Source organism: Falco punctatus (assembly GCF_963210335.1).
Source record: "Falco punctatus genome assembly, chromosome: 17".
NCBI classification, from domain to species: Eukaryota; Metazoa; Chordata; class Aves; order Falconiformes; family Falconidae; genus Falco; species Falco punctatus.
Window position 1 is genome coordinate 8,390,740 of NC_137597.1, and position 16,002 is coordinate 8,406,741.

General features: G+C 45.4%; 1 protein-coding gene across 33 annotated transcripts in view; it reads left to right on the forward strand.

Moving 5' to 3' along the window:
• Positions 1-16,002, forward strand: part of LOC308054670 (uncharacterized protein) — a 168,955-nt gene that overhangs the window by 130,446 nt on the left and 22,507 nt on the right. For 12 of the 33 annotated variants that reach the window (XR_013924178.1, XR_013924180.1, XR_013924188.1 and 9 more), the window contains one exon: positions 402-468. Coding sequence is in view for 12 of the 33 variants with exons in the window: in XM_080367862.1 (XP_080223988.1) it covers positions 402-468 (67 nt within the window). In the remaining 21 variants the exon portion in view is untranslated. Of the gene's footprint in view, positions 1-401; positions 13,316-16,002 lie in introns of all 33 variants that reach the window. The other 21 variants (XR_013924179.1, XR_013924185.1, XM_080367855.1 and 18 more) reach the window with 12 other exon arrangements.

Genomic DNA, 16,002 nt, shown 5'->3' on the forward strand with positions numbered 1-16,002 from the left:
TAGTGAATTCCCAGGTGACAAGTGCATTTTCACATCCAAAAAAAATTTTTGGATACATCTCTCCTGAATGTTCATCCCAGTTAGCAATGCAAGAAGAATATTATCTAATTGTCTTTGTGTCTGACACTCAGGAGAAGAAACAAAAAGTCATTCCCTTTCCGTTACTTTCACAAGAAGAGTTTTGAAAATAATGTTCCATACATAAAGATCTTTGAAATAGAACGAGTAAACTCATTGCTCTTGTAAGTGGATTTACTGTGACAGCTAGTAGGAGACACCAGCTCACAGAGGCAAATCGTATTGATGTGTGTTTTGAAGTATATTTGTCACAAATTAAACAAAGCAGTGAAATATTTTCATCCTCTGCGAGCTTATCTACTTGCAATGTTTGTTATTTTCAGGGGAAGGAAGTACACAAAGAGGCCAGTACCCCCGAGCAACAAAGGAGTTTCCTGGGGCTGATTGTACGTAAGTTCTTCTTTACTGCTATTTGCAAAAGCAGCATCTAAGGGAAGGAATGCACAACTCAGTCTGCTTGGTTAAGGTCACTTTAATGTATCTGCGTGGATGCTGAACTTCTTTTTGAAAGAATAAATGCGTTATTTAAACACATAGTGCCACTCATTCCTATAGAGCAAAATAATGATGAAAATACCCTTTGCACTCTTTCAAGTTAACCTAAATTGATGCTTTAATGTGTGTGAGTGCCTTGGGCAGAAGGGTGTTACACAGTATTCTTGAGACTCTCGCACAAGGCTGCCTTTTGTTTCTGCTTTGAGTCATCCATTGATTTCAGCAGGAAACTGGCCTGCTGAAAACATACAATAGAGTGACTTTAGTATTGTAGAATATACAGCTCAACCTGTGCAAATGGAAAGCAAATAACTTAGATTAAGCCATAGAACTAATATGTGGCAAGGCAGTATTTATGTTCTTCAGAAATGGATATAATACATAAATAGGCATTTAGCATCAGTCTCTGTACCCTTATAAGAAGATTCTTTGTTTTCCTACTTCTTAGGCTTATGGCCCTATTTTATTTTGATTAAGAATATTGACATTTTTCTAGCTATATGTTTAAACAGACTAATTCAAATTCTAAACCTTGAGGGGATGAGGACAAGGAATGCTTTCAAACTAGAACTGGAGGTAGTACAAGATGTTAGTTAGAACCTTCCTGTTTGATTTCAGAGGTTTTATTTGTTTGCTTGCTTGCTTGTTTTGTTTGTCAGAGGAACGATAATACTGCATAAGGACTTATTTCTTAGAGCTCTGATACTTCAGAAAGTTATTGTGAAAATTTTCTTCCGGGTGGATATTCTGATGTGGATGGGGTCTCTTTTTTTAGAATCAGGCTAGCATTAAATAATAAACTGATAGCTCATCTCTCACTTCCATATCAAGGGACTAGTTTACTAGGCATGGATAGGTAAAGAGAAAGGGTTCTTTGAGCTCCGTCGTTAGAACTGATGTTGTCTGTGATCAAATCAATATAACGAGATGTAACATTTTCCCCACCCAGAAGAATTTATGTTGCAACTTCTGAAAACACATCTGACAGGTTCTCTTAAAAAAAAAAAAGATTAAAATAAATTATACAATATGTAGTAAACTTTTTTTCTTTCCTAGCTTTATTGTCAAAATTCAATGGGTATAAGGCGTTAGTGCCAACCCTCAGGGGCAGCATTAAAAAATTCTCATGGCAACTAAAAAATATCTTTGCTAACAGGACTTTTTCCTACTGTAATAAACATTCATTAAAACAAAATGACCTTTCAGCATTCCATTTGGCTTAAGATGTATAGATTGTCACTGGAGCCCGTTCCTGTTGCCTATTGGGAGTTTGTGGCTTTTTCGGCATAGAATCATCTGGGATTCATAGGTAGCACTGTTAAAATGATATAAAAATATAACAAATGGAACTGTTCCCCCCACCCCACCCCCCATCAAAATGGGAGCAAGGAAATGAGACATTGAAAAAGCATGTGGTGTTCACAAGGATACACTGACATGGATGCTTATGCAACCCTACAGTGTTGGAGGGGGGCAAAGTGCAGGAGCTAATGCTTCATCTGCTACTAACTGCAAAAGCCATGCAGCTATACTTTTATTCCTGATGCAGGCCAGCTAAATAAAAAATGGGTTGTTGCAGGACTGGGCTGTGCTAGTGGAAAGCACTCTCAGGTTGCCCATTACAAATGAGATATGGAGCTAGTTACGGGAGGGAGACTAGTGAAGGACCACTGAGATGATTAAGGGACTGGAGCATCTCTCCTGTGAGGAAAGGCTGAGACAACTGGGACCGAGTAGAGAAGAGAAGGGATGGCTCAAGGGGCATCTCATCAATGTGTACAGATATGGGGAGGGAGGCAGTAAAGAAGACAGAGCCAGGGCTCTTCAGTGGTGCCCTGTGTCAGGACAGGAGGCAGTGGGCACAGACTGAAACACAGGAGGCTCTGTTTGAACATCAGGAAACAGTTTTTCAATGTGAGGGCAACCGAGCACTGGCACAGATTCCCCAGGGAGGTTGCAGAGTCTGCATCCTTGGAGATATTCAAAAACTTTCTAGGCACGGTCCTAGGCAACCTGCTGGTGTCCCTCTTGAGCTGGGGGATTGGACAAGGTGACCGCCAGAGTTCCCTTCTCTGATTCTGTGAGAGGACTCATTGTCTACTCAAGCCTGGGTTCCCCCAGGAAGCCAAGATACAGAGTAACATTGGTCTTTTTCTAAACTTTATTGTTTAGATATTCATAGTTTCTCATATGTCCCTTGAACATTGTGTGCAATAATAATGGGTGGCCCATCTTAGAAATCGTATGTCAGAACTAAGAAACCTGTCCACGATTGATGACAAGGATGATCACAGCTATAAGACAGAGAGGGTTAAGTCATTGAACACAGAGAAGGTAAAAGTGGGGAGTGATTAGCTGTGTAATTCTTGCAGTGCAAGAATACAAGCTCCCATCTAAATTTACTCACTAGAAGGTGAGTAAAACAAGCAAATGCAAGTATAATAGGTATTCCATTGCCAGAGGGTGCTGCGAAAGGTAGAAGTATAAATTTGTACAAAGAAGAGTTGGCCCATGGAAGAGTAGTACAGTGAATGTTCTTGAGCACAATCAACTCAGCTTACAACGGAGAAAAAGCTCAAATGTTTTGTAATTGCATTATTCTCTATAAAAGTATTCCCATTCATGCCAGAGGTGGATTCAGTCCAATGTTTTTTTCCAAATAACTTGGATCAGTATGAGATAGGCAAGCTCTTCCTGTTCATTGTCCACCACCCAAGAGTTACCCATTTAACTGCCACATTTTAAATAGTTGGCCAAGTACCTACTGACTATTGGGAGCCTCCAAACTCTTTACCACATGCTTTAACAATTGCCCTCCCTCATTCTACTCTGATAACAGCTCATGGAAGAGATGCAGCTTGACTACTTAGTATTTTTAAAATGAGGAGGGTCCGTCATTTCCAGTTTGGCCATGTAATGTGCTGTTTCACCAGACTTCATTTGTTTTGACTGGTTTGAAGTGAATTTGAAGACACAGATAATTCCAGAGCCAGAGTCAGAAATTAAGCAACTTGTCCCAATTCCGTTTCTATAATTTCCTGTTAGTGCCTTAAGCTACAAGAGCATCAAGAAAGGAACAGTCCTACAAACAGAGAACTACGCAGAGCAGAAAGCAGTCATGCCCTGTACAAATAGATTTTATTCCAAACAAAACCTCTTAGCATTGATTGTATGTACTGAAACAGCGAAGCCGTGTGCAGAAAATTAGATGAGAAGGGCAAACTCCTGCTTCCACTTACTAAGGAGGCAAGAGAGACTCTGTCCCTCATGCTTCAGTCTTTGTCATTCATGCTCTGAAGCTGCAGTCTTTGGGATGCTTGTCAAAAGGGACTTAGTACAAAGTAGGTAGGTTCCCATGCTGCTTATTGTTTCCAAAACACGCTACTGCAGGACATCAGTTTGAAACAGCAGAATGCAGATTATTTCTTCAAAGGGCTGTACTTTAAAGCAACAGTTGTCATGGATATAAATCTTTAATTTCCTACTGTACTTTTGTGCTGCTCTCTGAAGCATTTTGTAAATGGGGAAAAAAAAAGTATTAAGCAGTACTTTGTCATCAAAACACTGAGAGACAAAAGATCACTTTTCAAATTTGTCAGCATTAGATTAATGATTGTGATGAATAACAGCAAACTGTATTCCCCCCCCCCCCCCCCAACATTGACTCTGTTCTCCTATTAAGACATGTGACTTCGTTTACAAGGGATTTTACATAATTTGAACCAAATAGATTAATACAGGTGACAAATGACTGCTGGAAATGTACTTTTAAGGTTAGTTCTCTACAGTCTTTGAAGTAGTGGCTGGGGTGGAATCAAGAGGGAAAGGATATTTTGCCTCTTGCTTTTCATTTAGAGGTTGCTTTCTTGGATTCTGCCATCTGAGGGCCATGTCACAGCTGGTTTTGAGCAGGCAGAGGTTGTTGATTTAAAACTCGTACTTCTACAGCCAGGAGAGCTGCTCTCAGATGACACTAGAGCTTTGCACAGAAAAAATCCTTAGTGTGGAACAGTGAAATGAAGCTGTTATTACTGACCTTTAAGAACGAAAAAATTTCTGTGCCTGAGCGTGCCTTGCTGAACTCAGGAGTGTTTTTGTATAGTAGACACTTGAATGCAGTCAGAGATATCTGGATGTGTCACAAGTGTGTATTTAAACTACTGAGAGAATAGCTACTTTAGATTGGCAGAGCAAAGACATCTGTGAATAGATGTGTGCAGGCAATTTACTACAGTTAATATTTCAGAAAAGTGCTCTGGCGCTGCTATTGAGTGAGATTTGCATGCCTGTGAAATGTCGTATTATCTTCCTGATTCCTTTTCTCCTTCTGTCAGGAACGAAGCACTCTCCGTATTTGCCTCAATGAAGGCTTTGTTTTTGTCTTCAACATTCAGCAGAAACTTTCTGGAGATGAGAATGAAAAACACTGTCATAAGGCTGCCAGTTAGGAATATTGCTCACTGGTGGATGCAGCCGAGCATTTACTGAAAGCATTTGGATAAAACCACTGACTTTTTCCTCTGTAGAGCCTGATGTGTGTCCCCTATCAATAATGCTTTTAGAAAGGTTATTCTGACATTATGTATAAGACTTGAGGACTTTCACTTTTCTTTCAGATGCCTGGGTCTGTCATATGGCTTACTTTTTTCTTCGCCCCACCCAGGACAAATGGGGAGGTTTGTCCAGGGCCACAAAGCATGAGTGGCAGTGCTCAGTGGAATTGTCACACAGTCAGTATTTTACTGACAGTCCAAAAAGGAGGGAGGAGGACCAGCTTAACACTGCAACATGTGGTATAATCTGTCACACTGATATCCAATTTGGGATTACACATCCAGAGATCAAGAGGACCAAATAGGGAAGTATATCTAACTGCTAAATTCTCTATGCTTTGTAATTCAGAGAAATTTGGTGGAGAAACACAGTTACTCAAGGGATTTATCATATGGGGACTTGCCATAAATGTGTCATGCAAAGCATTTTCTAATAATATGACAAATAACATGGATGACTGTTTCCAGAGTCTATACTAATGTGCTGAGATATTTAATTTTCTGTGAATATTGGTTGCATAAATAATGAAGACAGACAATGATAAGAGGCTTTCTTTTATTAACTCTCAGCTGCGCTACAGATTCAGTTTGGGGGGGGGGGGGAGCCTTTTGACGGTAAATAATTGAAATGGAAATACTGCCTGAAATTCATTTATAAAGTTACTAAAGCACAGTCACTATAGGAAAAAAGAAGGAATATCTAAGAAAGAGTTGTATGTCTGTCTAATGCATCTTTTACAAAACAGAGCAACTATTTTTAGCAGCCTACAAAGATCTGTTTTCCCTGCGCATGCAAAAGAGGAAGGAGAATCAGCGTGGCTAAAAACACTGAGGGCAGCAGATACATCTTTAGCAAAGTGAGCGGGTGTCAGGGACAGTAAACAATGAGAATATGAGAATAGATGGAAAGTCAGTGTTCCCAGCAGTCTTAGAAGCAGTTGACTAGCAGGGCGTATTCAATTCAGTTGACTGGATGGCTGAACTATGAGAAAAACATCTCAGAAAAGGACAGGGCAGAACAGGAGCTTTTGACCTGTGGAAATTTCTCCTATTTCTGTATTCTCACTAGCCTGAATGCAGAATGAATAATTTCTTCCAAGCCTTACCACTGTACAGATGTTACTGCAGATGGCACCATCTCTGCCAGTAAAAGCTTGTAAATATGCACAAGGAACGTAACCAGTTAGGTTTAACTTCCAATGACAGTTGTTCAAAACAAATAAAAGAATGCTGCATGTTTCTATTATCTTCCCATACCTTCCCCCCTCAGCTGGAATTCAGGGTTCTTCAAAATAAAGTTGTGCTTCCACCCATCATCCCAGGCACTCAGGGATAATTTAATAGGGAAGGCTAGGCATTCACTCTACCAGAGGTCCAGGAAATATTTTTCTCTGTTCTCTAATGAAAACTATTGTGTGACTGCTACAGCCATAGTTTTGTAATTGTTGGAAGTAATTTGTGCAGATTAATGCTCTCTGTTCAATTCATTTAATGTGACTTAATTTTATAACACTACAGGCTTTATCAGTAGTCAAAATAACCCCTGGAAAACCCCAGCAGGCAAAAATGCTTGTCGAGTTTAGCTGTTGAGGCTGGCTGATGTTACTTTGTGAAAAATGAAGTAATTGTTTTGAGGGAAAGAACCATCAGAAAATTACTGGGCCTCTCAGAATTCTTTATCTTTCATCAGACGTGTTATTCGGTCATAACTTGGCTTTTATTTTTATGTTTATCACAATGCCTTTTTTGTGCCTGGTAATGCAGGAGTACTGTGAGACTTCCCTAAGCCTACACTACAAAGTATCATGCAGTTAAGTTACCCATACAGAAAACTCACCTGTTTTTTTTTATTGGCTTGAATTTGAGGTATTGCCTATTGCAAAGATGCACATAAAGGCATGGATATTTTCTAATTCACATTCATGTTGAAAGTGTCATCTTACATAAGATCATAAAAGCTGTTGTGGTATTTTGCTTTTTTTTTTCTCCCCTGAAGAGATTTGCTTTCTAGTATTTACAAGTATCCTTGTGTTCTCCTCTGCATAGTCAGTATGGTTGTTCTCATTACCTTTCTCTACATACCATGTATAGTTCTTTGCAATAGCTATAGCTAAGGAATTGCATATAGTTACGAATGTTGTCTGTAATATCTTTTCTCCCTTACATGTGGTAACATATAATCCCATTTCTGCCCTAGAACCAGTTTACAACAGCAATAGCTATCACTCAGTCAACTGTCTTGCCTTTGACTAATCAGTCCACTGATTCTGAATGCTAAAATTAACCTTTGATTTGAGCTAGTATTATCTCCCGTGTAATTCAGCATTGTTTTGACCCATTTTTTCCTGAGGTTGGTCATACAAAGCACCATTCAGTGCCTTCAGTCAGGATAGAAAAAGGTCTTTGGAATTGTAAATATGTTAAACATGTTAATAGCATGTGAGATTTCTCAGAAATACTGTTTTGCAGCCAGAAGCTCCTATTCTGCATGCCCCGCACAAAAAAAAATACAAAAAAATAAGGTTTTCACCTGGCTGTAGTGGTTATTGCTTAGGGTTGACGGTTTAGCCTTCAGTGTCTGCAATATATTGCCAGTTTGTAACTTACAGGATATCACTATGATTGAGAGCTTATGGCTATTGATTACTGTACTCTCAGGTCTCATGCTTTATCATTTAGGATTCACACTCTATGTGTAGTGTTTTGTGGTTTTGCTAAAGTAAATTATAAACTCCTGAAAGATACAACTTTTGAATTCTAACCCTTAAGTAAGATTTGTAACCTTCTTCCCTCACTATCCAGGTTTCATCTCTCTGCGGTCTGATTCAAGATCTGATTTTGGTAGCTTCGTTACATGCACTCAGACTTCTCAGGAAATTGTTAAGTTGTTGGAGAGAGCTGTGAGGAAGTATGGACTGTATAGCCATGCAAGATAGTGGAAGCACAGACATGTGAGCCTGAAATGGGACTGGGTTTGAGAAAGAGGGTTTGTGGTGGTTACCCACCCACAGGGACCACAGAAAGCATTGAAATAGTAAAAATTTCAATAATTTTGAAGAAAACTTGAGGAATCAGCAGCTAGCATCTCAGAAATGCCAGGATCAGAAGCCAATCCTTCTCTGGCAAATAGCTGCCTAGGCAGTGGTACTTCCTTGGATTTCATCAGCATGGGCATGGGGAGAATAGGCAGTGAGCATCGTAATGGTTATCCTGCTAGCCCATTAAATCCTAGTTCCTGTTTGTATGTGATAATGATTCTGCTTTATACTCTTGTGTAGATGCTCCTTGTGTGCTGCTTGCACACAGCAGAAGTTGTCCTAGACAAGTTGTCCCACAGACAAGGTTATGCAGCATCTCTGAGGTCACCAAGTATCATAGGAGGGAGTGCTCCCTGGATCTGCTGGATTCCTGTCTGGTTCCTGGGGATCCTTTGGTAGCTTTGGCTGGGGGGAGTGGGGTGGGTGGAATCAAGGTAACACAAAGATCAACACCCTCACTTCAACCAGTGTTTCCTCCTGCTGTGTCAGGGCCTGTGTGTCAACTGATACTGGGACTCCTTTTAATTTAGCTAATGAAGCTACAGAATAGACCAGACACTGGAGTGAGGGAAGGTGTGGGTGGCAGGCAAGGCATCAGATGGGTCATCCTGTGCAAGCCCAGCCTAGTTATTTCTCTTTTAAGAGGTGCTCCTGGGGAGAAAAGTAGAGGCAAGAGACTCTCCTGTCTCTTGAGATTCCCCTTTCTCCTTCAGCAGTCATATTCAAATCAATACATACTATACTTTGTTTGATCACCTTTATGCCAGGGAGCACAAAGCTCTCAAAAATGAACCATGCACAGGGCGAGTTTTTCCTTGCCTTTGGCGGAAAAGGGCTGGGACAAGCACATTCCTCTTTGTCACCAGGATTTCTCTTGTCCACCCACTGAGGATGACCCTGCCAGAAGGTGCTAGGCAAAGGGGAGGATGAAACCCCCTAGCAACGGCTGCAGGCAGCTTGGGGTTAGACTGGATGGCCTATTTGATACTCCCCAGATTTTCTTCTCCCCTTTTGGTTCCTTCCCAGTATGGGCTGCTACACGTGCCCTTGGTCCTGCAGATGCAGCCACCTCGGGGCTGTGAGGGGGCAGCTGGGCCCACAAGCATGCTTTTGGCACACCAGTGAGAGGAGAGCCCTGTCTGCCTGTGTAGGTGAAGGGTGAGGGGAGTTGGAGCGTGACATGGACTGGGCTGAGCTGTCTGCTCAGGGACAAGCATGGAGCAGGGGAAAGAACATCTGATGGAATAGGAGGTGGATTTCTGCACCGCAGCAGCTTTTTTTGGAGAGGCTGTGGAGGCAGTGGTTTTGAGCTTATTCAACCCAACTCACCAGTGATGATTTCCTTATGCTCATTCTTTCTTGAGGAGAAGAAAAAAAATATATTGCATGAAGATAATTTTTTATTATAAATTTCCTAAGCACCAAAGATGGTGCAAGCAAAAAACATTAAAAAAACAGCAACCTCAAAGTCAAACACAAAGGAGGAGATTCTAAGCAGAGCCTTGTCAACAACTGATAGTAAATTCAAACTGCATACAGCATCGTCTGATAAAGCCTTAGGATGTCTACCAGACCACTCACTGCTATTAAAAAAACCAAATATATTTTCTGTTTAGTCTGGGTCTTACTTTATAAATTACTTAATATATTTCTTCTCTGCACTAACTAGAGATTTTTATTGCACAAGTTTTTCACAAAATCTAGGTATAACTGCCATCACAGTAACTCTGTGAGACAGGCAGTGTGACAGAAGAAACTATATATAGAGTGTGAGTGGATGACTCAAAAGTTAGTGTAGCATGACACACACCTTCTAAGGTCTTAATTTCTTCCTCCACAAACTTGGTGTGAGCAGCAGGACTGCAAAACGACTGGCCAATCTGTGGTGAGAAACAACAAGAATCTCCTAACACTGAAAAGGATATTAGGACTTACTGTCTCTTCAGGATAAAGGCTGAAGTAACTTTTGATGTTTGGCTTCCACTTGGCATAAATTTTTCAGTTTATACTTTTATTAGCAGAGAAGTCCATCTAACACTTGTCCTGCACAGCGCTAGTGCTGATAGCCGTTAAAAAAAGAAAGAAAATAAACTGTCTGCATAGGAGATGCCACGTTAGACAACAGTACAGAGATCTAATTTGAGATCCCTGTTTTAGAATTGAGTTACGGTCACAGCAACGCTGGTGTTTTCCGAGTGCCACTTAGGAAATTAGCGTCTAGCCTGCAGCGCAGCAAAGCAGAAAAGAAACAACTTTTCAAGTAGGAGGTGGGTAAAACCTTTCACCCTTGTACCTCAAAGCACCAGAAGACCAGCCTGGAAGTAAAGTCCCTGCCTTCAGAGCTCTCGCATGCCTCAGCCACAGCTCCACTGCGGCTCTTGCAGACTTCAGATCAGCGATTTATTCTATTCGCTTCCTTACCCTTCCTAGCACCTCCCAGCAAGTTCCAGACCGAGCGCCATCTATGCTTTTTCAGGCACGCAGCTAGCGTTTGCTCACGACATCCCGTCCTGATTTCTCAAAGATATTCTCAAACAACATTATCATCTTCGAGCTTCGAACAAATCTTCCCTTAAAATGGTTCAAAGACCACCCCAGCCCCTCCCCTCCCCTCCGAAATTCTCACAGGGGTTGTTCTTTTCTTCTGTAGCGCTGCACAACCGCGAGCAGCCGGGGGGGGGGGCGCAGCCTGGCAGACCGCGCCAGGACCCCTATAGCAAGGCAAAGGGCAGCTCCTTCCGCCGGCAGCCCCCCCCGGCCGCCCCATGCAGGCACAGGCTGGGGGTGCGCGGGCGGGACCCACCCCGGACAGGCCGCCCCCGCTGCTGGCAGTGCCTCAGCTCTGCGCAGCACCGCCGTGCTCCTGCGCATCCCCCGGTGTTGTGGAGCGTGGGGGCAGCCACAGCCGTGCCCCGCCCTCGGTCCCACAGGTTTCTCCTGGTAGCTCATTTCCCTGCGCTCTCCCTGCCTCCTCTTCCCACTCTTCACTTCCCACCTGCTGTTGTGCCCTCCTCCCTTCCTCTCCCCAACTTTCCCCACTCGATTTCTTACTTCCGACCTTGCTTCCCTCCCATCTCATCCTCATCTTTTCTGCAATCCTTTAATCTCTCTCCTTCTCCCTTCTTCACACTTGCCCTCCACCATTTCTCTCTCTCCCCCCTTCTTCCCCATCTTACAAGTTCAACTTCCCTTGTCCCTACCATTCCTTTTTCTTACCTGTTTTCTTTCTTCCTCCTCTTTCCCACTTCCTGCCACCCCTCCCTTCAGATCTCCAGGCCTGCAGGCATGGACAGCCAGGGATCACCCCCATACCCATGTACAGATGCAGGCACAAACTAAAGTGAGCACCAGTCAAATCCTGCCCTAAAGCACCTAGTATGTCCTCAAACCCTGCCTTGGTTCTCCCAAACTGATTCTGAAACAGTGAGCCCAGTCTGGGTGGATTTCTTTCTTTTGCAGGGTAATCCTCCGAGGACCAAAAATCTGGAAGTGAAGCAATGTAGCCGGATTTTTGCATTTCAGTGACGTTTTTCTAATTAAGTACATAAGTACAGAATGGGCTTAGAAGGGGTAGCAAACAGGAAAGGAAAGAACAAGGAGCATTTGAGAGAGGAAAAGCTATCAGCACTTACGTCATTAACAGCTGAAGAAGTGGTGGTTAGGCATTGCTTACAGGAAGGTCTGAGAGTGCATAACACACAAGGAATGGGAAAATACCATGGCTGAACTCAAGGTTCTGCCTCAGGCCTGCAAGCGGGCATTTGGCATGAAGTCCTTGTGTTCAGCCCAGGCACGTCAGTGTGGGGAGCACCCTGTGTGCTGGGCGACTGAGGAGTGAGCAGGGGTAGATCTTGGTGAGAACTGTTTTGTGACAGATGCATGGAGTGGAATGGGAGATGTGTCTGAAGGAATAAGGGGTGTGAGCTTTTAATCTCCAATGAGGTCCCTGTTGTGTCCACTGGGGTCCCCTGCAATGTCCTTGAAGACAATGCTTCTGGGGTCCCCCAGGACTACTCCTGCAATGTCAACAGCCACAGGTAGTACTGTCACCTGCAAGCACTTAGAACCCCTCCTTAAATAGCCCCTACCCTCACCTGCTGCTTGCAAACTCAGTCTGCTCTGCAGGTGCCAGAGAAACCAGCCCTCAAAGCCCCCTGTCGCTAAAACCTGCCCCAAGACCACCACCACCACCCCCCTCGGGAGTCTCTGGACCTCAAAACCACCACCAAACCTGCCCCAACCCCCTCTTGCAATCTCAAAACTCCCCCTAAGGCCTAACCAAGACCACCAACGCTTCTGACAGCACCCCTGGAGCCCACTCTAACCTCCCCATCCCTAATCGTGCCTTCATCGCCCTTACGTCCACCCCTAAACAATGCTGCAGTACTTGGAGCAACTGCAGCCTCCCTACTGTCCTGCCCCCAAAAGCCCACAACTCCAAGTGTCTTTTTTTTTCTCCCTTCACTGGTTGGAGTCAGCCTCTTGGTACCCATGTGGTCCTGTGCGCCCTTGGTCCCATGCTGCAAGGTAACAGGATGGATTGCCGGACACATTTGGGACTGAGGCACAGACCATCCAGAGACCCAGCAGTCTCGGGTCACTCCTCAGGTTTCACTGGCATTTCCTTTTCCCATTGCAGTAAGACAAGCACAAGCTTGTCTTTGACTTCACTTTTTTTGTCTGTTAATGCTGATGTTAGATTACATCAGGAGGAAGAGTGAGGCTCGGCCAGGTGGCTCCCAGGCTGTTTGACTCCCTTAAGCTCTGCTGGAGGCTGATGTACTTCCCACTATGCTCAAACCATCTGGGGGTCCTCCTTGCCTGCAACATGACTGCATCAGCTCTGCAGTGCCCTAGCACTGATGCGCTGGTATGTGTTGGGTAAGTGTGAAGGTGTCAGAGGGAGAGGGGAGCAGAGTGTAATGTCTTGCTTCCCTGTAAGGTGTGATTTCTCTCAACCTAGTGCGCTCTCTACAATGTTTCTCTGGCTGCCTGTGGTCAGAGTCTCTCTCCTGTCAGCACTTCCACTTGCCCTGGCCTGGGAAGGAAAGAAGAAAAAAGTGCATTGAAACCAACAGCAGCTTCTGGATTCATTAGCTGGCTCTCTCGAAGAATCATACCTGCTCTAGTGGGACATCATCAGGCCTTGAGGTGTGGAATGTGCAGGCAGGCTGTGAGGAAGGATAGAGGCTGCAAGTGGAAGCTCCAAGGGGTGACTGGAGTTAACTGAGCAGGTGGTTCAGTGGATGAGATGTGGGCTGGGCTGAGCTGCTTGAGTCTGTAGTGGGGTCTTGGGCGCAGGTTTGCATTTACTTGTACATGTGGTGAGAGGTTCCTGGGGAATGCAGCAAGGTATGGAGGAGATAGGATGCTCTGTGTGTGTGTCTGGACTGCTGGGTGCATCATGGTGGTGAGGGGGGAGTGTCTGCACATTTGTGCAGGACTACTGGCCAGCGCCTTTTTCCATGCTGGTCTGTGTTGTCAGCTGTACCAGTGTTCATGGATGAGTGTGCATGCACCAATGTCTGCATGTGAGGGAGGAGGCTGTTACGCCTGCAGTACACTACTCATCCCTCTTCCCTTGGTCATGGGCGTCCATCTGCCAGACAGGCGGAGAAGTTAACCGTCTGTGGGTGGGTGTATTTGCCTGTCTTTGTGCTGGCTGCGGGGCAGAGCTGCTCCCTCACTGGGGCTACGCCAGGGCTTGCAGGACGTGTCTGTGTGTGCACATGCATGCGCTCACATGCTTTATGGTGCAGGGGGCTCTTCCCCGACTCTGTGTGCCTGTGGAGGTGTTTTGGGGTCTGCAGAGCAGGTTTTTCCAGGTCTTCTTTGGCTCTTTTTGCTGCCATGGAGTCTGGGATTCCTGAAGTGCTCATCATCTCTGTTGGGCTGTTCCAGGGACCTGTGGGGGGATACCTGTGGATCTGCAGGTACTGTGATCTCTCTCTGGGAATTTGTCAGGGTCTCTGGGATGTTTGTAGGGGCCCCTGGGGCTTTTACTCACCTTTGAGCTCTGCTCTTAGTGTGTGGGAGCTCATCTGGGGGTCTGCAGGGCAATTCCTACTGCAGTTCTCTGCCACATTTGGGCTGGTGCAGGGGTCATCTTGTGTGTCTGAAGCTTTTGTTTGTTTCCCTAGGGCCATGGCAGGGTGCCTTGAGGTCTTTGCCATGTTTTTCAGACAGCTTGGCAATGCCCAGAGCTGGTCTGTCTTGGGAGAGTTGTTCAGAATCTTTAAGTTCCTTCCCACAGGTGTGTTGAGTAAACAAATGTTAACTATGGAAGGCTTTCTGCTAAAGCTTTGCTCAGTGAGCTTCACTGCCAATCTGGGAATGGTGACTGAAGCAAAGTGGGGAAATTACAGAAAAACTGAATGTCATAACCAGTGTTTCAAAGAGCACAAGGTTTGCCCAGCATTACGCAGCAGGTGAGCTGTTTTTGAGAGCCGGTGGTCAGTGAAACCTTCATCTTATCCTAACTGGCATCCACAGCAGAGCAGCAGTGATTTGAGGAGAGTTAAGGCCAGACTGTTTCTCCTCATCTGTTGTTCTCACTGCCTTCTCTCACTGTCTTTCAAATGGAGAGGCATCCAGTATCTTGGCTAAGCATGCTAAGGGCAAATGCAAGGACCGAGGGGTTCAGGGTCTTTTATGACTGGCTGGCTGGCTGGCCGGCTGGCCTTCTGCCAGCAGCCTGAGCCCAGGTAGACCGACAGCCTCCAGGGCCTGCTTTGCACATGCAGGCCGGAGAAACAGGCTGACGGGAACCTCATGAAGTTCAGCAAGGGGAATTGCAAAGTCCTGTACCTGGTGAGGAACAACCCCATGCACCAGTACATGTTGATGGCCCCCCAGCTGGAAAGCAGCATGTGCCAACAACGTGCCCTTGCATGTGAGGGCACCCTCAGCTGCATTAGGCAAAGCAGTGTCAGCAGAACGAGGGAGGTGTTCCTTACCCTCTGCTCAACACTACTGAGGTCACTCCTGGAGTACTGTGTCCACTTCCGGGCTCCCCAGTGCAAGAGAGACCCGGACATACTGGACAAAGTCCAACAAAGGGCTGCAGGGATGATTAAGGGACTGGAGCATCCCTCCTGTGAGGAGAGGCTGATTGAGCTGGGACTGCTTAGCCTAGAGAAGGTTTGGAGGGTACCTCATCGATGTACATAAATGTCAGCGGACAGAGGTGCAGAGAGGAGCCAGCCAGGCTCTTTTCAGTTGTGTCCAGTGGCAGGATCAGAGGCAGAGGAAACTGAAACACAGGAGGCTCGGAACTATCTGAACATCAGGAAACATTTTTTCACTGTAAGGGTACCTGAGCACTGGCACTGGTTGCCCAGGGAGGTTGTGGACCCACCCTCCTTGGAAATAATGCAAATACCAGCCCAATGTGGTCCTGAGCAGTGTAGCACACTAAGTGCCATTAAGTGTACCTGCTTGAGCAGGGGGCTGGACAAGATGACCTCCAGAGATCCCTTCCTGCCTCACCCACTGTGTGAGCCTGTGATAGGAGCACCCTGCGGCCGCAGCGAGGGCTTCCCGTGTGCAGGGCATGGGGCTCCCGGCAGGGCATTGGAGCAGCACACTCTGCTGCACTTTGCATGTGGCGGGTGCAACCTCGGCCTTGCCGCTGCCCCCCGGCACTGGCCCAGCCCCATGCAGGCATACCCTGCTGCCATGTGCGCTGCAGCCATTGCCTTCAAAAAGCGTGGCACTGAGGGATGGCAGCTCCTGCCTGCACACTACAGCCCCAGCAGTGGTGGCTGCCCACATCTGGTCCCCACAGGCCAGAGGCACGCAGGCTGCCTTGGGCTGCTGTCTCCTTCCACTGCCTGCCA